Consider the following 26,139-nt stretch of genomic DNA (forward strand, 5'->3'; position numbering starts at 1 on the left):
CACAAAACGGGGAGGTAGTGAGCTGAGTTTCACTGAATCTTCTTCTGTTGATTTAGATGCAGTAGAGTCAGGAACAGACTCTTAAAACTACAACTGGCAATATGTCAGGTTTTTTGATGTCGTTCCCTAATGAAAAGGGAGTATATTACTGCTTCTCTAACCCTCTATATGTTGTAGTATTATAACTGTGCAAAAATGCATTTTCCCCTTGCTACAAAGCCTCTTCAGAAAGCACATCAGGCGTGTGATGATAAAGGGTGTGTGGAAGATTTGACCTTGCTGCTAGCTTTCTCTTTGCCTCCCAGAGAACAAGGATTGCTCTGAAGTGTTTCTTCCCAGTTTGATAATTTCTCCCTGTCCATAAAAGCTTGCAATAGCTCATTTGCGCTTCCCTCATTCTTCATTTTGTTTTGGGCATTGCACCACAAGGTAGGCAGACCTACCTAGAGAAAACATACATAAAATGTCTGTGATCAGGTTGTAAGAACGAACATCTTGTTCTTATGCAAACATAACAGAGGCCTGTGTGCATTTTGAGGCAATATAAACTACTGGAAATATTCACAGTTAAAATTGTACAGAAGCCTTAGGCTCTGTGAAGGGCAGAGCTGGCAATGCTGTTGGCAATATGCGGCAGAGCTCCATTAATTTTGAAGGAATTCTATTAATTCACAATGATGGTACGTCTGCCCTGTGTTTCTATAGCCGGAAGACAGACCCAAGAGAGCTGCTTGTCCTGCTGTACACATGTACATGTTTAACTAGTGAAGATTTTTTGTTGTTGTTTAGTTCAAATAGCTACAACTTAAATACTGTATTACACACATGGTCACATATGTAAACTATGTTAAGACAACATCTAATAAGATTTTGAAACTGGAACAAGTCAAAGTTCAGGTTGCCTGATAAATATGAATTTCATTCCTTGGACCATATGCATTAGGACTTAGATTTTAATTACATTACTGAATTATTTTTGTACTCTAGATTTTTGCTCAGTTGAATCTGTAGGGTGAAGCTGCTCTAGTACTGAAACCAGCTCTGTATTGAGATAAAAGACTGTTGCTGGTAAACTCCTTATATACAACTGTCATGGAAGTTGGGAAGTGGACTGGAAATGAGATGGGATATTTTAGCAAAGAGAAAGGATCATTAGGATCATCTCATGATGAAAGCAGCTGCCCACTCTTGTAAAGAATGAATTTGACTCTTACCCATGCCACAAATGTCCTGAGAGATCCATTTTTTTTTCAAGATGGTTACTACTTCTGAAAATCTAATTTCTGGATGCCTGAATTGGAGTTCTGAGGTCTGGTCTGCCAAAATACAGTCACTCACAGCTCTGATTACCATCAGTGAAAGCTATATTTAAAACATACAGTCTATGAAACCCACATTTTTCTCCTGCTGTCCTGACAGAAAGTCGGGTGATGACCCAGTAAAAAAAAATAGCAAACCCATTACTTTAATTTGGCAACATTTCATACACAGTTGAAATGGTGATCTTATCCTGAAACTCAACAGTATACTTTAATATAAGGCAGTTCCGTCATCCCTGGCAACAAAATAATATTTAAAGGGGATGACAGCTTGCTTGAACTAAGGGAAATTCAGACAAACAGAAATGAATTCACATCAGAATTCAATACCTTTCTAACAGAAGGCATCACTTTGCAGTAATTGTCTTTTGCTTTCAAGGAGGGCTCCCTCTGCAAGTGTAAAGTCAGCCTGTAGAAGTTTTCAGCTGACATCTTTTCAAACTGTATCTGCCTTTCAAAATAATGATACTTAGAGGTGCCACTGAATGTCTTTCTGATGCTGGCTGTTCATTGCTGTTTACAAGTCTTTGAAAATTGGAACATATTTAGGCTTGCTATATGAGTTGATGTTGTTGCGTATAGTTAGGGGCTAAACCAGAGGCGTAAATCAAGAGAGAAAATTTATAAGAATGTTGCATTGTTATAAAATTTTAATTGTCATCATGATATTGGATTGCAAATTGATGCAAACAAATATTTTTAGACCTTTTGTCACCTGCAGATATAATTTATGAAAGCATCAATGATGGGTTCTTTCCAGGACAAGCCCCAAGACTGTACAGCTTTGTGTATAGTTTTCCATGTTTTCACATGTATTTCTGATCTGATAATTACAATGTTTTAATTTTTACAACCAAAAATTAAATGTGTTTTGTGATTATAATCTTCCGTAATCTAGAAAAATACCAGTTTTTCCTGTTTCTGTTATGATTTTGTCACTTCTTACCAACACAAAGCTTCACATTCAGCCCTCTATGTGTCTGGTAAAAAAGACCCTTGGGGTTTCTTGTGTTACATGTACTTTGGAAACATGACTCACCATAAATAAGTCAATAACTGCTGCATCTTGATAACCTCAATTAGTGTAGCAAAAACATTTTATCTATGTCTAAGTGTATGTATATATCAAAATTTTAAATGTAAGAATCATAAACATTTGAATAAAATTGATATAGATGATGATACAGTTTCAAAAAAACCCTTAATGACACTTAATTAAACCTGAATCTAATGGATTGACTAGAATGTATATAGAGTAACATCCTCATCTAAACCTTTGCTCTGTAAGTACCTTCTCATCTTTCAGTGGAATGATTAGATTAAGCAAGGATTTGAAGGTTCGAACTCACACTTTTTGGAATTCTTTTTGTGTTTCCATTAACTGCATTGTCTAATCTTGAAAAAACTAGCTTTGTATTTCTAGTCTTTATGTCATAACAGGTTACCTCATTTCAAAAACATAAGTCATCATTGATGACAGTCTTCTCTCAGTATGTAAAAATACTCAAGGAGTGTTTGTGTAATGGAAACTTCTAGGCAAAGATAACTTTTGGAAATGCTACTTGATCTTAAGGCTTATTTTTTAAATCTTTGAATAAACTGATCATGGAGGCGACCAAAGAAGTGTTCATGAGGGAAGGATATTGATAGAGTGGAAACTGAGGAAGAATAAGAACACAGTAATCTTTTAAACATTTTCTCTGCGATTGATTTGTAGCACATTATATTCACTGAATCCAAATAAATTATTACTAGATATAGTAAAAGGATCTGGAAAATCCAGAGTCTGATGTATTTTGTTGTTAAAATCTCAGACAATCATTTTTCAAAACTAATGTTTAATGTTTTCATTATGTCTCAGGTTCCCAGTCTGAACCGCCATCATGCAGTGCCAGTTCCATCACTTGCCCATCTGCCTGCACCTGCAGCAACAATGTCGTGGATTGTCGAGGAAGGGGCTTAACAGAAATTCCAGCTAACCTACCAGAGGACATCTGGGAAATGTAAGTGCCAGCATAATGCACCATTCTTTTCCATGTCTCTATTTTTACTCCATGTCATAGCCTCCTGCGTGGAAGAAAGGCACGTGTTTTTAAAATTGTCCTGAGCAGTTATCAGGTATCTTGTAGTTGTCCTCTTTGCTTTTGTTCTTTTGATCTAAGGGCTCAAACCATTCTTTAATGTAAATTAAGATATTGTTTGAAGTTGCCCAACCCCAAAGCAAGATGAAGTTCTTGGCGTATTATGTTCAGATTGTGTTTACTTCTCACAAATCTGGGATTAGAGTTCTATAGCCAGGAAAAGGAAATACACAGCTCTTTTTTTTTTTTTTTTTTGGAAATGGAATTGGTTTATTTTTAGTTGGTGAATTCCCCATGAGATGGAGGGATTTCTTGTTAGCTTGGCAGGATAAATTTGTAATGAAGTAATGAAGTGATGTGGCTTTTTTGTGTTGTGAAATCAGATGCTAGTTTTACAGACTTGTTTGTATTTACTAACTTTAGGAACTCTAATAATCTATTTTTGTGACTTTATACTACTGTGGTCCTGAAATACTGTTACATTAAACCAAGTTGCTATGGACTATAGGGAATGCAGATCAGTTCTTTTCCTTTTTAGGTGCTCGTTGTACAGAGGTTACTGAGATCCAACCAGATTTCACGGTCTGCATAGTATGGATTCAAATATTTGTATAGTCACTGGACTCATTCAGCTTCTCGTTGCTGTAGAAATACTGCTACATAGCAAAATTCACTAAAGCATAAGTAGAATTGCTCATATGTAGCCTCGCCCACTATGATATGCCAGGAATGTGGTGGTTATGGCCAGCGAAGGTCATGTGCTATATTGTTTGCTGGTGATCTGCTCTACACCACCACTCCTCTAAGTCACTTTATCCATTACTTTTATAACTTAAGATTCACCTCAAATTTGTTTGGATTGTTCTCTCAGCACAACAGTTTAGAGGTCGCTTATGCTTGATTGTGCATCTCCACAAAAAAGATATATTAGAAATTTAAAAATTAGCTCTGTAAATGCAAAGAATAAACATAATGTTAAAATTAACTTTAAGAATGTATCTAGAGGATGTAAAAATGCTTACAGGAAATATAAACTCTTATGCAAGCTCTTTCTGAATGCCCATTACCTGCTTGCTCACCTCCTGAGAAAGTTCGGAATGTATTGGTTGTGTTCATTTCTTTCATACTGCAGCACACAAAATATGCATGTACTACTTGCTTTTCTGTGCATGAAAGTTGGTTAAAATTATTCTGAAAATATAAATTGTGTTTGGCATACTGAGAATATTCAATGTTTAGTCCTGTTTCAAATTCTGTCAGATGGAGTACAAATTTTCAGTAGTGGCTGGAATGGTTCAATAATAAGAGACAGAGAATGAAATTGGTCCAGACTTGCTCACAAATTAGGGTTGGGCTAGGAGAATTGTAAAATTTTATTTTGTAGTGTTGAAAACGCTAGCAGGAATCAGATGCTCTTTGTGGCTCCATGCCATAGTCACATGGAGAGCAGTATCTGCAGGAAGACTGAGATTGATGTGCTCCGGCACTCTGCTGACAGCAGTGCACCTCAGTGTGAGAAAGCAAGTGAAAATGTTCCCCTTCAGCATGGTTATAATAGCATGGAGTATCCAAGTTGTGTCTCGGTTTTGGTTGCTCCAGCCCACAAACCTAGCCCCTGTAACTTGTAGTAAAAGCGACTTTGATGATCTCCTTAGGAGAGCAGAAAGTGAAGGAAGACTTGGAGAGCCTTTAATTTATAAAGCTCAGGTGATGATGGGGTAGCAAGTCAAGATACATATAACATTTTAAGAAACTTTCATAACCTGGAGGTTATAAACCTTCTAGATCCATAGAACACCACATAAAGCACACCGTTTAATTATTTACATCTGCCAGACTTCTTGCATTTTAGGCAGTCCTTATTTGAGTTTTTGTCTGTAGATAAACCCCTTGTATTGCTCTAATCCTGCACAGATCCTTTGCGTTTCACAGGCACTTCAGGTGGGAGTAGTTCTGCAGAACTTCAGAGTATAACCCTCAGGAAAATATTTGTTGCTTACTTTCTGTGAAGATTCCTTTTTTATGGAACACATATATTAAGAAATTTAAGTAGTTCTATCTATTTACAATAAGGGTGATGAACACTGGCACAGGTTGCCCAGAGAGGTGGCAGATGCCCCATCCCGGGAAACATTCAAGTTCAGGTTGGACGGGGCTCTGAGCAACCTGCTCTGGTTGATGTCCCTGCTCATTGCAGGGGGGTTGGACTAGAAGGGCTTTAAAGGTCCCTTCCAGCCCAAACTATTTGATTATTCTATGACTCTATCAGAATAAGTCTTAGTGAGTGACATTGCATATATACTTTTTTTCCTACTGGAAAAATGGTGTTTTCACTTTGTAAAAATACTAGTTAAAAACAGCAATTAGCCTTGTCTCCAAGGGCAAAGTATTAAGTATTCTTACATAGAGTAAAGGATATAGTCACATAGAACAATGTTTCTGGAAAGATTGAAGAAGCTCCCACAGTGTTTTCCTGGAAAAATCCTGACATAAATTCTTTTGACCAAGATAGCCCCTCTGGTGCATGCAGAAGTCCGTCATACTGCTCAGAAATTCAGTTTGTCTGAGGCTGCGCTGGGCTTATTCAATATAAAATCCATCCAGAGGTCTGGTTCCAGCTACGCATGGACTAATGACTGCATTTGATTTGGTATCATAGGCAGAATAATACTCTTTTGCTGTAATGTTACAGCAATGGGGCCAAGTAAATTCTCTCTACACTCTGCACCCACATCTCTTGCTCTCACACAGCAGTACTGTTGGTTTTTTCCTTTGGGATTTATCCCCCATGGTTGGCATTTAGTCAGGCCTTTGTATAAAAGATGGCTATGTAGCGGTGCTGCCTGAACACTTCTTTCTGGACTCTGTAATCCTGATCCTCATAATCTTTGAGAGATCTAACTCTTCCTAGAGATGAGATTCCTCCTATGGAATATGGGGCACTGACAAACTACATGGCTGGGTTGCTGTTACATAGAATTCTAAGGGATATTACTTGAGATGGTGTATTTTTCATTCAGCTGTTTCTATCTAGCATTGTAAATACTCATTCCACTGAAATAATTTGCCCCTATAGACTGTAGTCCATTCATAATATTTATACGATAGTATTAAAATGCTGTGCCTTCCTCAGTTGCACTAGGGGCATTTCCAAGTTCCTTCGCTTAGTTATTAGTTGCACTCAGTTACAGCTAGTTCTTGTGTTTCCCCATAACTCAGTATTTCTTTGTAAGCCAAATTGTATCCGATAAGAACCCTTGACTGGCATACTGTTCCACAAACACGAAACACACAGCTGTTCCTCTAACATGGTTATTAAAGGTGACCTACATTTCACTCTCTGTTTCGGTATTAATTAAAGATCTTTTACTCTGCCTTCCTGCCTTTCTTCATTAACATGGGTAGGCAGAACCTTCTCTGACAAAGCTGCCAACAAGTCCTAAATTTGTTTTTGTTGGTAAAAACGTGTAACAAAACAGGCACCTCGCTTGTCACAGAACATAAAACAAGCATCGTATGATGCTAATTTTCCCTTGCTGCTGACCGCTGCCACATGTGACTTCTAAGTCTGTTGTGCTACTCTATTACACCTCTCCCCAAGGTGCATTATCCTGAAGGCCCTCATTGCAAGAATGTTTATTATTAAATAAAAGAATTTAGGAAAGCTAGAAATCTCTGTCCCAGCCTTGCTTTTTCGTAATTTCATAAAATAGGTAGCTAAAATGTACAGAATGCAATTCATTTTTTTTATAAAGCTTCTTGTTCAGTGGGGAGCTGACATCAGCAGCCAAATTGACTGAGGAAAAATGAGTTACAAGAAATTGAAGCTGAGGAATACAGACTGTGTGTTGAATGTTATAAAAGATCCTCTGCTTACAAAGTGGTTCTCTTGTGTGTTTCAGAGAAGAAATGAACAGTGTATGTTATAGAGAAACACATGAGAATAAGCACAGAAAAGTTTTGCATGAATACTTGGATGAAAACAAAAGTCATTAAGCACCTGGAGGCACTTACTGAAAAAGAGATACCCAAACAAATAGGGCTTGATGGTTTGCTGGTAAATGAACAATATAGTAATTTCGCTACATTGGAATGGCATCTACAAAAAAAAAAAAAAAAAAGTAGTTTGCATTTATTTAGAAAGGGTAAGAGAAAATGCAGGCAAGATAAATAGGGAACATAGAGTGAATGCAGAATGGACTTGACCTTGGAGGGATCTAGGGAGGGAGGGGTGACCTACAAACTAGTAGGAGACAAAGTCTCCAAAGAATCTCTTTTTCTGATCAGACTTGAATGCAACCTTGCAACCGGTGCCTGTCAGAGTGAATGACAGCTCAGCCCATAAAGACAGCAAAGCCAGGATATAGTGGAGACCTGTTAAATCCAAAGCTACCAGCTGTGCCTGCGAGAGCCACTGCTCTGCAGCTGGTGGGAGCTTGGAAGGGTGTTGCAAGAAACACGCTTGCCACAACAGCGGGTTTCACTCAGCATGGGGTTTGGGCAGTTGTTGGCTCAGGACATTGGGCTGGGTGGAGCTGAGCTCTGGTGCTGCCTGCTCATTCTCAATCAGTAGTGTTTGGCTGGATTTAGGCCAGGGAAAGGACAGCTTTCCCATTCTTGCAGATGTGGGGTGCTGGGAGCAATGGCATTGCTAGCCCTGTCTGTAGGGTTTCAAACAGTATTTGCTTCAACATGCTGCCTGCCAGCTTCATTTGATGCCTCCCAGTACTGGAGAGCCATCAGTAACTCCCTATTAATCTTTTCCCCACCTCACTACACTTCTTCTCTGTCCCTTCTTCAGAAAGCTTTCGTGCTGTTTGTTAATCACAGACTGATTTACTTCATTTCTTTTATTTATTGCTGCAAACAAGGCTGTATTTTATGATGTTAATTCAGGACAGCTTTTGCCAGAGAATTTTGTACACCTTAAAATAGTAGCACAGGGACTCCTACTTCTGCCTTTGTGTTTCATAAAAGTTTGTGTAAGGCCCTCCTGTGTGAAAGCAGGGAACAGCCCCCCAAAGGCTGCCTCCTTTCTGCTGCCTGGTCCAGAGGCAATGGTGGAGGGTGCTGACGCTGTGATGCCCAGAGGCAGGCAGGCTCCTGGGCTGCTGGAGCAGCGACCACTGGCACTGGGCGCTGCTTCTCTGAAGGATCTTCAAATTCTGTAAAAGAAGGATTTGATTAATTGCTAGTGCTAAGGGCTGGATTGTGGGTTGGGACAGGCACTTGAGAGAATAAAGACTAGCTGGGCCCAGTACGGAAACCGTTGGGGAAAAAAAAGGCTGAACTCAAATGAGGAGGCAACAAAACATATGATGGGAAAGATTGGGAACAAAGACAATCAAGACAGGTTGGTAAAAGTGTTACAAGTCTGAGAAAGTAGGAATATTTGGTGGTAAGGCCTGAGACTGCTGGTAGTGAGCCTGGGACACAAGCCCTGCAGGATGTGGCAGGAGGGCTGGGACACTGGGTGGCATGGACAGAGGCTGGGCAGGCTTCAGGGCCTCGGCAGAGTGGCACAGGTGAAGATGGAGCCGAGGAGTCCCTTTCCACCAGAAAACACGTGTATCTTCCAGAGCCTTCCTGCCTTGTCACCATGTACCTGAGAAACCCAACAACAATTTGCATGTCCCTGGCACTGGTGACCATCTACGCAGATATTAACTATTAGGCTGCACAGGGATTTTCTGTTTCAGCGGCTGCTATTCCAGCTAGACATCAGTGCAGAGGTCTGGGTGGTGTACTTTTGTTATACGAGTTTTCCTTGTGGTGGAATTAGTTATTTCAGCTTTTGTTTTTGAATCCATCAAATTAAACATATTATAAAAAAAAAAATAATTAGAAAATGCCAAAGTTAATGTTTGTAGCAGCAGTCTTCATTCAGCACTTTTGTATATATTCGTTGTGGTACACACTTTAATTACAGCATAGTCTCTCGTTGCTGTTAAAAGACTGGATTAGTTTCTTGTTGTCTAGGGATGCATCAGGGTTTTGCAGTGAGGGAGCCTGAGTATACAGGATCTGTTTATTTGTTGCAGAAACAAGAAAATTCTAAAATGGGGGCTGTGGGGAAGGTAATCTCATGAACCCTTTTCAGAGAATTGGGGTTGTATCTGTTCTTGCCAGTGGCCTTATTAATTGATTCTGGGCAAGTGACTTGCACAAACTTTTCATGGGTGGTCACTAGTGATGTAATCCTTGGTTTCTGGCTGACTCAGCTGAGATATTCAGAAGTGCTGAGGACTCACAGCTGCAGCAGAAGTCAATAGGAGCTGCGCTTTGAACACGTTGTGCTGTGCAATGCTAATTACTTTGAAAAGCCAAGTCCCAATCATCTGCAGACTTATAAATCAAACTCCAGAATCTAAAGTATATCCTCAGATCTTGAAACTGATCTTAGATTTCAAACCTGTGCTTTTTCACATCAAGCTTACTTTATCACTGCTTCTTAACCTTTACAATTCTCTCTGTCTGATGAGATTAAGAAAAATATAATTGTATAAACCAAGGGTAATGCTGGATAGGTTATATCTAAATCAGAAATGAGGACCTTTTGTTTAAATGCTGATGTAATTGCTCCAGACAGAGTAAAGAGGCTGACAGTCCCTCAAGGAAAAGTGCTGCTTAGGCACCCGTATCTGGTGAGATAATAACCACAGCTTCCCGCCTGGCTTCTGAGCAGAGTCAAATAGGATGCAGCCTTTCTACCATCAGCTAGGTCTGTCTTAAGGTCAGTTTTGAGTCACTTGTTCTGTGTTGGTTTAGTTTCTCATTCTCGCTGTCAATAGCTGAATTGGTGACTGATATTTTTGTAGGTTTGAGTAGCGCTTGATTTTGGTGCCTGATTTCTATTAGGAAAAATGCTAGAGTTTGAGCACCTAGGAAATATCTAATGCACTTAACTGTTGGTTTTCTCATGGTTCTGTCAAAATGAAAACAAACCTATTTTTCTGCAAGAGAATCACTTTGAATGTAATGTGCTACTTGTTCTACCTTTAATTAATGCTTTTCTGACAAATTTAGTATTTAGAGAATTGCTGTCGTGAGGGTACCACTGTGATAGGCAGTGTAGCAGACAGACCTGTAGATAGAAGAGTTTGTTGCTTTTGCTGCTTCAGCGATTCTCTTGGGAAGAAATTACCTTCTCTGTTCTTCAGTACCTGTAGGAGTGTGTGTTATAGGAGGGCTGGGACTTCAGTTATGAATCTTGATGAAGCTTTTGTGATTTGAGGAAGGTGATAAACAAATTCTGGGCAGTTAAATTACTGGTATATTCAAAATCAATTTTCCACCAATTAAAATAAAGTCAGAAAAGCCGTTATAAAAAGATTGAGCACTGGTAACTATTTATTGTAATAAAATTCTTTCTTTCTTTTATAAATTAACTGCACCATAATACTTTCTTCTATATTAACAACTGGCTTTAAAGTTCTCAGCCTCTGAAAGGCAAGATTATTTTTTTTCTTTTTTCAAGAATATAAGTGTGTAGAATCTATAAACTTTGGGGATAGAGGAATTACAGTTCTGCATTTAACATTATTCTTCCTCCTAAAAGAAAATTACAATAATTTTCCCAGGCTTCCAGTAAATACTGTAGCTGAAGCCAGCACAGTATTTTTGAATGCTGTAATAAATGTTCCATAATTGCCTCTGGTGGCAAGTTCTCTGGCTAGGGAATTGGGTTGGCTCCTGTAGCTGAATCATATAATATGATTTTCATTCACTGCTGTAAATTGGCTCTGGACAGCTTCACATGTCAAAGTTGACTACTATTTTCTGGATCTCGCTAGGCAAACTGTGTCACTCCTTGCATTCAGTATAAAAAAGAAGTTTCTATTGTCAGGGCAGAAATATGTAGAAAATCTTCTGTTCTCTGAGGACAAGACACAGAAATAATAAAATGAAAATATTTTAGATTGAGAATCAGTAGAGACAGTATGAATAGATGGGAAATGTTACGAATAAAAGTGTTTTCTGTGCTGAGACAGAGTCAGGAAACCAGGAAGCTCTGTTTCCCAGTTTTAGAAACAAGCAGTAACAGGAGGGAGTTCTGCTGTAAGATCAAGGCAGGGTTTACTTCTTACATCTTTTCTTTTATTTGTAAAATTAAGTGTATCTACTGTCTTCTATAGGCATAAGAAGATGTTTTTGTTTTGGTAAATCTGGGTTTCATACCTATGATAATTTTCATTTTGGCTGTATCATTTTTTACCTTCTCTCCTCTTTATAAAATGTGAGATTTTTTTTTTTTAAAAAGAAGTTATATACAGGTGAATTTTACTCAAGCAAGTGTAGGAGAGAGTAACCTTACCAGGCTTGTAGGTTTGGGGCTGTTGGCGGTTTTGGTTTGGTTTTTGTGTGTGTGTGTTCTTTTTTTTCCAGAGACATCGCTTCAGTCCATCAGGAACATAAATTTAGTCTTATTAATAAAAATGAATGGTATGAACAAAAAGGCATATATATTTTTTATCAAATACAAATATCGCTCAAAAGCTCCTGTTTTGCCAAGCAAAATGAGGAGATTGTAATGTATAATGAGTATACACATCCTGGAAGCTGATTATGAAAGTGTGGGAGGCATCACAGAAAATAAAATAGGGAGCATAAAATCGTAACTTTGAAATAAAGTATACTAATCAGATTTTTTTACTGCATGAAACACTGTCTTTTGGTTTACATGTGTTCTTCTGTTTATTTTGTTAAAAATAATTAGCTCAAGAACAAAGGATTTGAGAATGTTTATATTCAAATGACAGAATCTGTTTTGTTGGCAAAATATTACAGGTGGCAGAACTTCAACTACTGGAAAGCTATTTAATTTTCCTACTTATTTTTTGTGTTTTACCTTTTCCTTGTCAGTATTTGTAAATGTGTACGAAAACTAGATGTTACGGAATGTATGGAGCTCTTCACAATAAGTTAGATTATAGATTAAACAATTACTTTTTTTCCCTTCTCTCAGTTTACTGCTTCCATTTCCACTAAGCCTAAAAATATATTTATGTGTCATAACTTGACAAAAATATCGCAAACCAGCTTGAAATCCTCAGATCCCTGAGCTAGTTATTGCATTGTTAGAAAATTTGGAAAGTGATCTGAACTGGAAGTCTCTTGAAGTAACTGAAAGGTGATAGAGGATAGGCAGGACCGACCTACTAAAGTAAGAATGAAATAGCAATGTCAGTTGTTAAGGGGTTAGACTTTCTGGGACCTAATGGAACAAAAACTTACTCTCAGTAATGCAAAGTTTATGAGTCTTGTTTGTTAAAAAACATTCCTACTTGTTTACATTTATGAAATGTAACCATAGGGCAACTGTTGCTTTCCAGTAGGCACTGTAGAAACCATGTGTCTCCCAAGTATAGTCTTCAAGCTTTAGATAAAAAAAAAAACTAACCAAACCACTCCCCCCAAAGCAAAAAAAAAAAAAACCAAAACCAAAACAATCCAAAAAAATAACAACAAAAAGTGCTCAGCAGAGGTCTAAGGTTGAGTCAGCCTCGGAGCAGATGCTGTGTTTTTGAAGCTAATGCAAGACCTCAGCCTCTATGTAGCACCCTGCGGGCTGGTCTTCTTGGAGCCTTCTGAACTGGAAATCGCTGGGTGTCACAAAAATCCAGGAGTGGGATCCATGTTTCTGCTGCGTTTGCTACATCACAAATCTCAGAAGCAAAAATGTGTATGAACATGTGCACACCAGTTGAATGAATTATGGCATTAGGCTGCATTTCAGCAGTAGGGAGTTGGAAATTGCCAAATCTCTCAAACCCAATGAGTGTCTCTTTCCTGGATTTATGTTCACAGCCATGTGCCTCTATAGAGGTAAAATTCTTCCTGCAAGCTCTGATCCCAAGTCCATGTGACCCCATAAAGTCTGCTGAGATGGGAAATGATTGCTGTCTAGTCTAGAATAAAAGCAGGGCAACATTATTTTGCATTCTACCCCAAACCAGCTTCTGTTTAGCCTTTAACATCCTCACTGCTTGTACCCACTGATGAAGGCTCACAGGGGAGCTCACCTAAGTCCCTGCTTTTATGTCGGGGCATAACCCCCAGACGGTTCATGCAATTGTGGTGTTGCAGTGAGAGGGAGCTCCGGCACTGCTCAGTGGTTGCCTGCACCCTTGCTCCCACGGTGAGACAAGGAAAATAAATGAATGAGACTGTTGGGAGAAATAACAATGAAAGGTGATGAGAAGGGCCAAAAATTCTACCTGGGAATGTGGAGTATCACAGCGGTAGATAGAGAAATCTTGAGGTTTGGCAGTATATTACTGCATTCTGGCTGTTTATGTTGGTAGAGAACATACTGTTTTGCAAAATACCAGTCTCTGGTGTCTCTCCGTTTGTCTGTACTGCATTTGATGCAAAATTAACATACCACAACAGAGCTGGTGGATTCATAATGTGACTGCCTTTACAAATTCAGCATTTACCAGCAGATATCTGACCCACTGCTCAACTACAGAGTTGTGTCAGCTTAAACTAAATTCCCTGTGGTAGGTCAGAAGATCCAATATCAGTAGCACTACTTTTAGATGAACAGCATGGTATCAGGGAACATATCAAAACATCTGCTTTCATTCTGAAAGATATCTTTTGCTGAGAAGAATTATATATGTAGCTTCCTGGGTAGATTTATGTTGAAAAGTCACTTCATTCTTGATAGGATTTTGTCTATTGGAGATCTGCCCTTAGGTGAGTGGTTAAGAAGCAGTCCATTTTAAAGCTATAGCAGGAGCTTGACAGCTAGACCCTGAAAATCAACACCAAACGTCAGAATATGAAGGGAAACTCCAGTCATCACCTTGTATTAATATAGGCAGACAGTTTACTGGCTCTCAGCTCTCCAGCTCCTAAGGCAGACTCAATGAGAGGGATTTATAATACGTATTATTAATTTTATTTGGAAGTTGTTCAGGTACTGCGATGAAAGGCAGCAGTATAAAAGTCTTGGAGAACCATATGTGTTTAGGGTTTTTATAGTGGTGGTAGAGTCTTTGGCTGATGTAGAAATTGAAGACTTTAACTGTCTGTTAAAACAAGCAGTAAACACAGATATTTAAGATGCTGAATGTCCTGCCATCCCAAAGCAGTTAGTTTTCTACCTGTCAGAGAACTGAGGGGTAAGATTCAGAGCCACAAAAAGGCTGTTCCTTGGAAATGTAGGTCCATAAACACTTCCTGAAGCAACAGGACTGCAGGTTTTTTGCTTTGCACTTTGCAGAGAAGTGCCCTGTGCAGTGCTGTGGTGTAAAGGGCAAAGACTGCAGCTCCTGCGTTTTCACTGCAGAATAAGCCGCGGGTTCTGACTGCATAACGGCAGGGCAAGATTCCTTCCTTCCCAGCAAGGGGGCCTCCTGTCCAGGGCTGTCTTTGGGTAAATACTTCAGTGCACCTATCCAAACCTGTTGTGCATGGTAGGAATAAATCTTATATTTCAAAGGAAGAAGGAAGAAAGTGGTCAAAACAGGGATCAGATCTAGCCCGTATTTGTAGTAAGAAGACCAAATTTTAAGTACGATATATTCCTCTTAAATACTGAAAATATATCTGTGGACTTTTCTTAATCAGAGTCCAAAATGTACGATAAGATATGTAAGTCCAAAATATGAGATAAATGTAAGATAATGATCCAAGCAGCTTTTATAGTCCAGTTCTATAATCCAGTTCTCAGCCCTTGGCAAGGCAGAACAGTCTCTCTCTTGATTGTTACGTGCTCTAGAAATTTCCTCCTTCCTAATATAAATGGTTGTCCCCAGCCCTGGGCTTTGTCACTGGGGGGGATGCCCATGCTGCTTATTTCTCCCAAGCAGTCCTTAACCAGCTCCTTGCAAATCCCTGCTTATAGGGCAGGAGAAAACCGAGAGGTTTGCCCTTCCCAACATCCTTCACGCAGGTTGTGTGCGTCCTGCCAGACATGAGTGTGCTACCGGTTACTGCTGCACACTAATCTGGGCTTCTGCTTTCTCTCTCTCGGAGATTGCTTTTGGTTATTGGCTGCCCGTGTGATGCAAGCCTGAAAGAGCCCCGGCACTCGGAGCAGAGTGACGTGATCCAGAGCAATCTGGCTCATTCACTCGCTTTCTCTCTTTCCCAGCAGGGAAGTTCGTGACTGCCCAATGCAGAGGGACATTTCTGACACGTCTCAGGCAAGAGCTCAGTGGCACTGTTAATAGAGCATGGCTGTCTCATTTGTAGGCACTATTCATCTGACAGCTAAGAATTATCAGTACTGATGCTTCACTCCCTCTCTCTTTTTCTCCCAGCTAGTGATTTGTCTATGTTATGGGTAGGTAAGCTTGACAAAACATTACACATTAGCAGCTGAGACGGTGTTTGAAATGAGAAAATTGCTAGCAGACTGCTCCATTAGAGACCCAAATAACAAATTCTTTCTTTCCCTCAATGAAAGAGAGATAGTTAAGGCCCAAATTAATATGTCTGTCTCCCCCACTCTGCAGGGGGAATCACTCTTCAAGATAAATGGCTTCGTCACTCCTGAGAGTGTGAGCTGGCTCTACGAAGGCTGCATCAGGCAGTTTTTTATCCTTTGTGTTTTGCCATCCAGGGTGTGAGCAGTGCAGGTGCCAGATGAGGAGGCGATGAAAAGATTTGCACCTCAGTGAACTTTGAGATGGATTAGCATGGGAATTTGAGTGCTTATTCTTTACTCTGGGATAGATTTTCATATTTAACTACATAGTTTCCCCCATTTGTTTGGCTTTTTTTTCCTCTGATATGTTTACTTTTAGCTCTCATTGCTGCAAAGTCATTTAAAGAGAGTGGGAAGGAGGACGACTTTATTCTGTCTAACATTCCGTTATTACAAGAAAAATGCATTTGAATCCATTGGGCCCTTCTACTTTCTAATCTTCGATAACATATTAGAGAAGAGAAAGGAAATTGTTCTTGTCCTTTGATGTTGTTGTCAAAGACTCTGAAATAAAGCTTTGAGAGGCAGGCAGAGCATTGCTGTGTGTCAGAAGCAGGGAGATATGCTTCAATTCATCTGAGCGATACAGCTGGCAGCAGGCAACATGGCACAGTGAAATGGGTGACTGAAAGGAGGAACAAAAGCCCCTGAGAGGTTTGAACATGGCCAATTTATTTTATCAGTTTTGTGAATTCTACTTGTGGAGTCTTTTAAATAGATCTTTCTATGAAATACCTGAGGAAAAAGCAAGGAAAGAAATCTTAAATGTGGGGAATAGTAGTTCAAATGATCAAAATTTAGCCTTTAAGGACCGTGTCTCTTGTACAGAGTTCTCAAATGCATTGTAAAATTATTTTATAGCATAGTCTGGTGATACACAAAAAGAAATGAACTCACCAATGTTGCTTTGCCCTAGCACAGGTGGTTTTATAGTGTATGACAGCGCTTCACAATATGCAGGGGCAGACCATGAAAAACACAGTTTTCCAGAGGTCATGTTCTAGGTAAACTAGGTAATTTTCTCTGAAATAAAATGTGGCTGTAAAATTCAGATTAGCTTTTCACTATGGGGAGAAAAAAATGACAACATTAGGTAAGAACTCTGGTTTTCACTTTATTTGAAATATGGCACCTCCAGCAGCAGTTTCCCATTGGTTTATAATTAAGCCTTCATCACCTGGAAATTTCCAACACCCCTTCTGGCAAAACCTAGTGTTTCCTAGAGATTTTTAATCCTGTACTGTCCTTCACATGTCATTTATGAGCTCAAATGAGGTGAAAGCACTAAGTATTAATACAAATCATTTTTTTCTACTATTTTAGTTGTGTAACTGCATTGTGCTTTTCAGCCTGTGCCTGCCAATCTATAATATGCATTTATGAAAAAAATAAAACAGAAGTCAGATTAGTACTTTATACTTTGAAATTACTTGCTTATTTAATGCCACACTTTACTTAATGCTCTAAGATCAGCTGCATTTTGTGCCCAAGTTGGAGTCTCCCTGCAGACACCCTGGTGAGAGCACACGGTACCGCTTGTTGCTTCTCTGGTAGCATCTGCGAAATGTGGTGCACTAAGCATCGTGTTATGTGTTAAGCATGTGTGATGTGTAGTCTTTAGTCCTTCATTTACAAAGAGCTTCGTACAATAAAAAAACATAAGGTGCTAAGGTGAAAATATAGCAGCAGATGACAACAGCCTTGTCCATCTATCTCTGTGTAGGCAATCTGCTGCAAATTTTGTAGGAAAGGGTGAAGAATTCAGTACTGCTTCAGAAGGTAGCTCTCTGACACCATTTTTTCTTTTTTCTGTCTCCCTCTCCAACTTTTCTAGAAATTTCATTTTTTTTCTTATTACTTGGGATCTGTGGCTGTTCCAATTTTGCCTTTCTTTGCCCTTTGGGAGCAAAATTTCTGTGTATGTTTCCACCCTTGAGCCACTAAAATTTCCCTGGAATTTTAATTTATTATAAAAAGGGACCATGTTTCCCCCCCGTCACTATGTTTGGCTTTCCCTGTAAGAACTGCTGTGCTGCGCCGACGTGCAGCATGTGTGAACCCCCAGTTTCCATCCATACGGCAAGGGAACTGGGCAGGCATGGCCCTCTTTTGTTCCTAGAAGTGTCTGCATGGAAATAACTCGGGAGGAGTTAAACACCAAACTGGCAAGCTGACAAAAAGCCTTTATGGGAAGAGTATGTGTACTGCTAATTCTGGTGACAAACACCCAACAATAGTAGCGTGCTGAAGCTTACAGCAATTTACATTTCACTGTGGACTTGCCAGAAATGAAGCATGTTATATTTAGACCAACTGGAAGGGAAATCTCAGACATTAATTCAAATCACAAAACAAAGAATAGAATTAACTCTGATCACAACCTTTAAAATAGACTGCTACAGGAATAAAAGAGTGCATGCACATTGACTGTGCAAGTTGACTGTGCAAGTATCACAATATTCATGACTTAAATAGCTTCTTAGAGTATAACTGAGCTGGCAAAATATCTTATTTTCAAGAGGATTTTTCTTTTGTCTATTGAAAGCACAGATCAACAGAAGGATACGCTGTGCAATAGAGGACTGATGGGCCTTGCACATGTTCTCTAGATTATTCCCAAGTCCTTTAAAAGCCATGATTTACTTCTCCCTGCATCTCATTTTATCTCCGTTCCTGGTTTTAAAATTTTTTCTCCCCTCTGCATTGCTGCAGCAGCTCTAAATGACTAGAGTGATTCATTCCATCATTCCAGTATGGGTTTTTTATTTCAGTTCTAAAACATTTCCAACCACAGATTTTTGCTATTGAAATAGTTTCTTTTAATGACAATTTTGGAAAAAATACGCAACGTTTGAATAATAAGTAAGAGCTAGGTAAAATAAAATTTTGCTTTCAGTTCCAACTCTAATTACAGAATTTTAGCTGCCATAGTCATCTGAATTTGTTGTATGGGGATCCACTTTTACATTTCTAATTGAGATGAATATTTAGGGTTCATCTGAGGAGAAGACAGTCCTTTTAGCAGGAATTTGGGGAACTTGCTGACAAAGACTTGACAATACTTCTGGGAAGGAACATAAATTTATCTGAGTGGTTAAAGCTGCTTACAATTTATGCTAGTGATACATGCGTTTATGATACTTCATAAAGAATACTTCTTTCAAACCAAAGCTCAGAAATGAAAACAACAGCATTTTCATGTAGTCTGGACCATATTTTAGAACAGCTTCAGTGTTTTGTAGTTAGAATAGGAGGTACAGTCCTTCATTGCTCTTCTTTAACATAGATTCTCCCTCTGCCCCTTAAAAACCTGGATTCATACTGCAGTGAATTCCACTTTGGTTTTCAGCAAGTTCCCACAGATTGTTGCTCCTGAGTCGCTCAGATATTATTAATCTTCTTATTAAGCTGTCACAACATAGCACAGCTTTTAGTTTAGATAGTACATTCTATTTACAACAGCTAGTCAAGGAAAGCATCTGTATTTTCTACCTTAACTTTGATTAAGTAGTAATAAACTATACCTACTATTTTTTATTAATTCCATGAGCTTTAAAGATGCAATTTCTATATCTGTGACTTTTTTTCTATACAGATTTAGTGTAATCAGTGAGATTATTTTATTTTTGAAGTAATTTTCTCTCCATTTTCTCCATTTAGTGGCTTTCAAAAGAAAAATTTTTCACATAAAAACTCTATAAAATTGTTCTATATTTATATAAAAAATTGCTATCATGTTTAATGTTATTCCTGTCCTTTAATTGTGTAGTTAACATGTATGTTACTTTGTGTGTTTTCAGACGTTTGGAACAAAACCTCATCAAAATCATTACCCCTGGAGCTTTTACCCAGTACAAGAAGCTTAAGAGAATGTAAGTTTTAATAACAAGACCAACATGCAAGAGCAATCATGAATCTTCTAGCTTCAAGTTCAGTGTCTTTATTTTGGAAACATATTGGCAATTTCTATGTTGAAATCACTGGGGATTGCACAAATAATCTCTTTAAAGCATAAGCAACAATGGAATTTGGTTCAGGATGCCTAACAGTGCATGAAATCCTTAATAATGCTTAATTTCACTTCCTATTATAAATGATGTGAGCTAATTAGTTGTTGGTCTGTTCAAACTTCAAATCTGCTTCCTGAGAAAAGATTTGAAATGCTATTTTTTTTCTCTCATTCATTCTGGTATCTGTTTGCACCACGTCAATTTAGTTGACCTCAGTTATAGCAGGACTGCGTGTTCTTGCAGAGTAGTTAGGATTTTTTTGTAGTGCATTCAATGTCCTCATGCTGAAATTGTTTGACTGTTTACAAGAAAACAAAAAAACCTGCTGGAGCTTGTTTTCTTTATTTCTTAATCACCAGTAAATACCCAAACAATTGTTTTCTTATTAGCTCTTGTGTTTTCTCTTTGGATTTAAAAAAAAAAAAAATCCTGATCTGTAGCAGCGCTCTCATGCAGATAACCTGGGCAATTCCCCCTGGTTGGTCTTTCTTTTCATTTTTAAGTGATACATGAAAGATGTTGTGACAGTTGTACAATGATACAGATAATGGTAAAAGAAGTCACTCCTGCTTCACCATAGTATCAAGATGTTGATGGGTGCCACTGGACCAGTAAATTCCGGAAGTCATTCAGGCTTTGTAGCTCAGTGTGAAGACTGCTAAAAAGATGCCTTTACAGTTCTTGTTTTCTGATGTGAACAATACTTACTGGAATTAAGAAACTGTCAGGTCGTTTCACAGAAGGTAGTGGATTATCAGACAGCTAATGCCTTTGGAAACTGAAATGAGCTTGCGCTGTACCTTTGGATTTAAGGGTAAAAATACTGTGTTTGCCAGTCCAAACTTATGAAGTTCCTAGAGCTGAAGGGCTGTAAATATGGATCTTAATATTTAACCGGTCAAATCATCAATCTTACAGAGTCTCTATTCTTCTATCTTACTTTCAATATAGCTGTATGTATTTTTAAAGAAGTACTGTATTAGATAGCAAGACGGTAATTTCAGTGAAAAATGACGGATCCCTTTTCAGTGACCTAACTTGTAACTCTTTCATTATTAAAGTCACTACTTAGTCCTTTCTGAGGTATGACTAATTTTAGATTTTGGCAATGTTTTACTGTCCTTTCATTTTTCATGATTGGTGAACTCTAGTTTTATGGGAGTTGACCAAAAAAATGTTCTTTAACTTGACTAGCTGCTCAACCCAATGCTGTACTTACTATGTGAAATGATTGTTAGAATCGCACAGCGGGATTCCATTAGCAAGTTGTGTTAACAGCTTTCTGGAGTATAATTGGCATACTCATTGAGATCTGAACTCATAGTTAAATAATAAGTTATTGTGCCAGCTGGTCTATAACAAAGCTTAGTTAACATGACAGCATCTTGTGGAAGAACTTGGGATAGATCGTTAGGCTGTAGAATGTCCCATACCAAACATGATGTTTTCCATTCGGTTTATTGACCTATCTCCTTGTTAAGGTTTTGGACAGTGAGGCTCTGAATTGGGCATCATTGTTGTTACATAAAGTTTAATTGAGGACATTTGTATTACTATTTGAAGAAATTATTGACATAATTTTTTCAGTGTGCAAGATTCCCAGTATTGTTAACACAAAATATACTTTGATCAAAAGACCATCCCTTTGTGTTGTATACATGTATTGTATTTTTCTCCTTCTGGTGAATAAATATGCAAGAGTGTTAAATATGCAAGTGCTCACTTGCAGCACTCAGTATTTTGATTGTTTACTGAGTATTTCCTGCAAGATTATGCAGTTTCCTCCTCTTAAATAATTGGATGGCCTCATCCCTGAAAACATTCAAGGCCAGGTTGGACGGGGCTCTGAGCAACCTGATCTAGTTAGTGGTGTCCCTGCTCACTGCAGGGGGGTTGGACTAGATGACCTCTAGGGGTCCCTTCCAACCCAAAACATTCTATGATATGGATAACTGAGATTAATTTTTAGGTAAGAGCCAGTTGTCCAGGATAATCTTTATATGACTTGATATTAATAAGTCAAGATGCTAGCAGAAGTTGTATATATATTAAATGTGTTATATTTGCATCTAGCTGAAGTTTGCTATTTATGTGTCTTCAGTAGCTTCCAGAATGGGAGAGTTATTTTGATGACTGGATTTTAGCAAAGCAGTTGAAATCTTTTGTGTCCTGGACTTCATCATAATTGTCTACAACTTCTAACACAATTAATTAAATGAAACTAAATGTATCTGTCTCAGAAGGAAGATTTGGCACCTACAGGATTCAAATATGTGTTTGAGTAATTTAATCCGGGATGATGGCTCCCCTGATTTGGGGGTGAATGTAACAGGTCCTAGCTCTGCGCTCAGTTATTCCAGGGCTTTAGAAGAGGTCTGAGGGGCTTGAAGGAGATAACATCCCATCTTCAGAATTACAAGTTGTCATTATTGCATGAAGTATCCAAGCCCAGGCATGCCATTTTGGATCCATTTACACAGCAGTTCTGCTTGCACCATAGTTCTGTAACTTCTAGCCTACAAGTTCCAAAGTTTATGGCATTACCTCCTGTTTTGTCTTTGCTTTCGTGAGGCTTTTAACTAACAAGTTTGTAGCCCAACACTAAGAGCCAAGTACACAGAGCCACTTTGGAAGCTGTGGTTGAGAGGTTGTACCTCTCTAGCTCTGATGCTTGTAGTGCCATTTCATGTTGTCAAATTAATTTTACTGTATATTAGCAGAAAACACTGAGATTTCACACTCTTCCCAGTAGCTCTGTGGCATTGCTACTTTTGTTAAGCAGCTTCTAAAAGCTAAACCATATATGACATGGATTTTTGCTGAGTACTCTTGTCAAATGAGAACAGTCCATTTTACATGTTAGAGATAATCAAGTAATCTGTTTCTAATAATGTTAGTCGACAGAGAGAATATTCATCCAGTGCTATTAATAGTTTTGCACTTGGCTGCATCTAAAAATAAATCTGGTTTGTTTCAAAACCTTTTACAGTAAAGATATTTAAGCCATACAGTCTTATGTTATACAGTGACTCACAGGGTATCCTTGCTCTCCTGGTGCAAAGTCAAAAACAATTCCCATCCCTAACTGGTAACTGAGCACAGCCACCCTCCAAGGTGTGTTAACCAACCTTTTGAAAGAGGATCTCTACCGTACTGTCAGAGGTTCAGGGAGACTAGTGTGAGGTGACTAATGTATTCCCTGCGTGGGTGGAATCCTGCTAAGTTTATTACATTTCCAGCTAAGGAGCCACACTTCCACTGAGTGATTCAGAGATACCCTAAACTATGAAAATGAGCCTTTATGTGATCTAAATTGACTGAGTTGTGCAGGTTAGAAAAACTCGTATCGCTTTGTCTTGATGTAAATCAAGCCCTGAATAGGATGATCTGACCAAAGCAGACCAAAGGAAGGGAACAAAAGTACGAGGACATAACTGAATCCCTTTGCCTCCATCAAGTCAGAAGGAGATGGAGCCTCCTTACCCAACAGCAGTGGAGCCTGGGCTCTAATGGAAGGGAGATAATGTGTCTAATTATCTTCTAATGCTGATTGTAGTGCATCTGCATGAAGTGAGTGAGTGTCATCACCCAGCATGGCATTTATGCACGTTCAGGCACCATTAGTTATACATTCATTAGCGTCCGGACATGAGGAGAGAGAAAGGACGGAAATGTTGAAATGTAGCAAATCAATAAAATAGTGCTGAAATACTTGCTTCAAAAACTAGCTGCCCCTTTTCAGATGATTGTCATTGTTCAGCAAACTCATGATTTCATGTCATTGTAACAGGTTTTAAATATGTTCCTCAATAAATAGATAGCACAGATTCACATCAGACTTCTGCTTATGTAAGAATTACTAGGTAAAAAGCAGCAAATGCTACCAGGCAGTTTAAACAAGTTTCACAAAACCCTGTATAAAAATAAATATTCCTACTTTCACTGTCACAAATCTGGCTGCTGTGAGTAGAGCTGAAGAACCAGAAACCTTCACTGAGTGCTGTCCTTGTAGGCAGGACGTTGTAAAAGAAAACCTCAGTAGATTGCAGAGCAGCTGTTTCATGAACCTTATAAAAGATCCGAACCTTATAAAAGAATTGAAGGAAACCCCACTTTGTGTAGCTAGACTTGAAAACAGTTAGGGGACTTCATTAAAATTTTAACCAACAGAATTTGTAGCTCAAAACATGTATAGAATGGAAAACTTTCTTACTTTCCGATTCCTAAGTTCTTGTTCGGTGATGTTTATTTAGAGTCTGACTGGGTTCCTTAACATGTGCCCCAGTGGAAATAACAGTGGATGTACATGAAATATTCTACTACTCCAGCTTCAGCTATCAGTGAAAAGATTTGATGCTACTGATACAAGCTGATACCAACTGTTAGTGAATGCAACAAGGTGGCTGAAAGTTATGCCTGTAGCTAAGCACCTGGTTGAATGGATTAACAGAAAGATTGGGTTGCAGCGACAGTCATGAGTGTAGTAAATTTGGCTCCATGTATAAAGAAATCGTGGCATAGCCTATATTTATCTCTGTGTACTTGGTTAGGATTAAAATTGAAGGGTATTTTTCAAACCAGAAACACACTTTGCCTTGAAAATGACAACAGGCTATAACTCACATTATGGCTGAAAGGGTGGAAACTTGCTGGGGCTCCCTGACAGGGTCCACAATGTGCTGGGTATTCCCTTTGCTGGCTTCAAAGGTCCATGAGTTCCATTCAGGTGATCGAAAGCTTTCCCTTACGTCTGAAAACCTTAGGCAGACCTGCCAGTGCTGTGTCAACCCTCTTCTCTCCTGCCTCAACAGGTCAAGTTCGTGGTAGAATTTTGCACTGCTTGTTTTCTCTAGGCCATTAAAAACAGAACATCACTGGCACAGTGCTGAACTCCTCAGTGACAGTGGTGCCTGCTTTGGGATCGGGGGCTAGGTAGTCTGTTTCCCATCCCCTTTTTCATTGGTATTAAACAGAGATGCCGCAGGAAAAGTCTGACCTTGGAAGTATTTTATCATCCTAAAAATTACTGATTCATATACCGATTCATAAATTTAGACTAACCCTTAGTGGAATTTCCTAGGGTTTTGATGGGAATTTTATCTGACTATACTATATGATTCTGGTATTTATGAATATGTTCATCTTTACATCTCATTGACCACAAGGTTTCTTCTCTTAGACAAGCACAGTCTTGCTGCCTCTGAAGCCATTCTCCAGGTGCCTACACCACGCTGACACCATTAATCCCACTATCTTCCTTAATGTGTGTCCTGCCAACACTTTCCAGCTACCTTAGAACCTCTCCTCACCTTACCTATCTTTCACTTATAATCAAAAGATGATTCCTGTACTGTTTTAAAGTTAGCCTTCCATGCCTGTATTTAAATATTCAGACAATCTTTATGCTTTGTCACAGGCTGCTCCTCATGCTTGAGGGCCACCCTGCAGAGTTGCAATGCGATCTCCATTATTAATAGTTCTTAAGATGGTTTTATGGACTGTTTTTATTCAGTGGGCCTACTTCACCATTGTTCTTCAAAACTCTTCATAAAACTCTTTGTTCCAATGTCCATAAAATAAAAGACCTTATGAACAGGGGAGCTGCCAATTTATTGAGGCTATGGCCTGTCGTACTGACTGATGTTTTCTGATCATTCCTGGAATTTGCCTGCCTGTGTCCTTACATAGTTCATAATTTCTGTGATCGTTTAGTTCTGGTTTTTTTATCAATTATATTCTTTCAATAAACTACAGCTAAAATAGTTTCATCAAATTCCTGTTTACAAGTATTTTTTTTAATCCTCTCTTTCTTTACAGAGACATCAGCAAGAATCAAATATCTGACATTGCGCCTGATGCATTCAAAGGCTTGAAATCTCTCATTTCATTGTAAGTAGAAAATAGAACTGAATGGGCATTTGGGGAGAGCTTGCATGTAAGAGAAATAAAGATGATAATGTGCTGTCTGGGAGAGCTTATGTTTCTGTGTGCAACTGCCAGCTTGCGTGAAGCATCTGATCTTTTGTAAATGAAAAATCGCTCATGAAGGTTAGAAGGAGGAACTGTTTACACATCTCTAGTAAGTTCTTTTATAGATGAACACCCCCAAGGTTACTAACACAGTGCGTATGCAGGCTAATCCATGCCTCCCAACTCCTCATGGCACACAAAAACCTCATCATAGCTCAGACACTGTTTGGTGGTGTTAATCAGGGAGGAGTTAGGGGAAATACTTCCACATTTAATTTTTCTTCTGTAATTAAAGAACTGAGATGGCACTGTCTTGTGAG

General features: G+C 38.8%; 1 protein-coding gene across 1 annotated transcript in view; it reads left to right on the forward strand.

Annotated features, from left to right (window-relative positions):
• SLIT3 (slit guidance ligand 3) overlaps positions 1 to 26,139 on the forward strand; it is a gene marked incomplete at its 5' end in the record, with an annotated part of 500,013 nt that overhangs the window by 313,312 nt on the left and 160,562 nt on the right. The window contains 3 exons of the mRNA XM_009641607.2: positions 3,181 to 3,322; positions 19,640 to 19,711; positions 25,667 to 25,738. Of these exons, the coding sequence (XP_009639902.1) occupies positions 3,181 to 3,322; positions 19,640 to 19,711; positions 25,667 to 25,738 (286 nt within the window). The remainder of the gene's footprint in view (positions 1 to 3,180; positions 3,323 to 19,639; positions 19,712 to 25,666; positions 25,739 to 26,139) is intronic.

This window comes from Egretta garzetta, unplaced genomic scaffold (assembly GCF_000687185.1).
Source record: "Egretta garzetta isolate BGI_Z169 unplaced genomic scaffold, ASM68718v1 scaffold97, whole genome shotgun sequence".
NCBI lineage: Eukaryota > Metazoa > Chordata > Aves > Pelecaniformes > Ardeidae > Egretta > Egretta garzetta.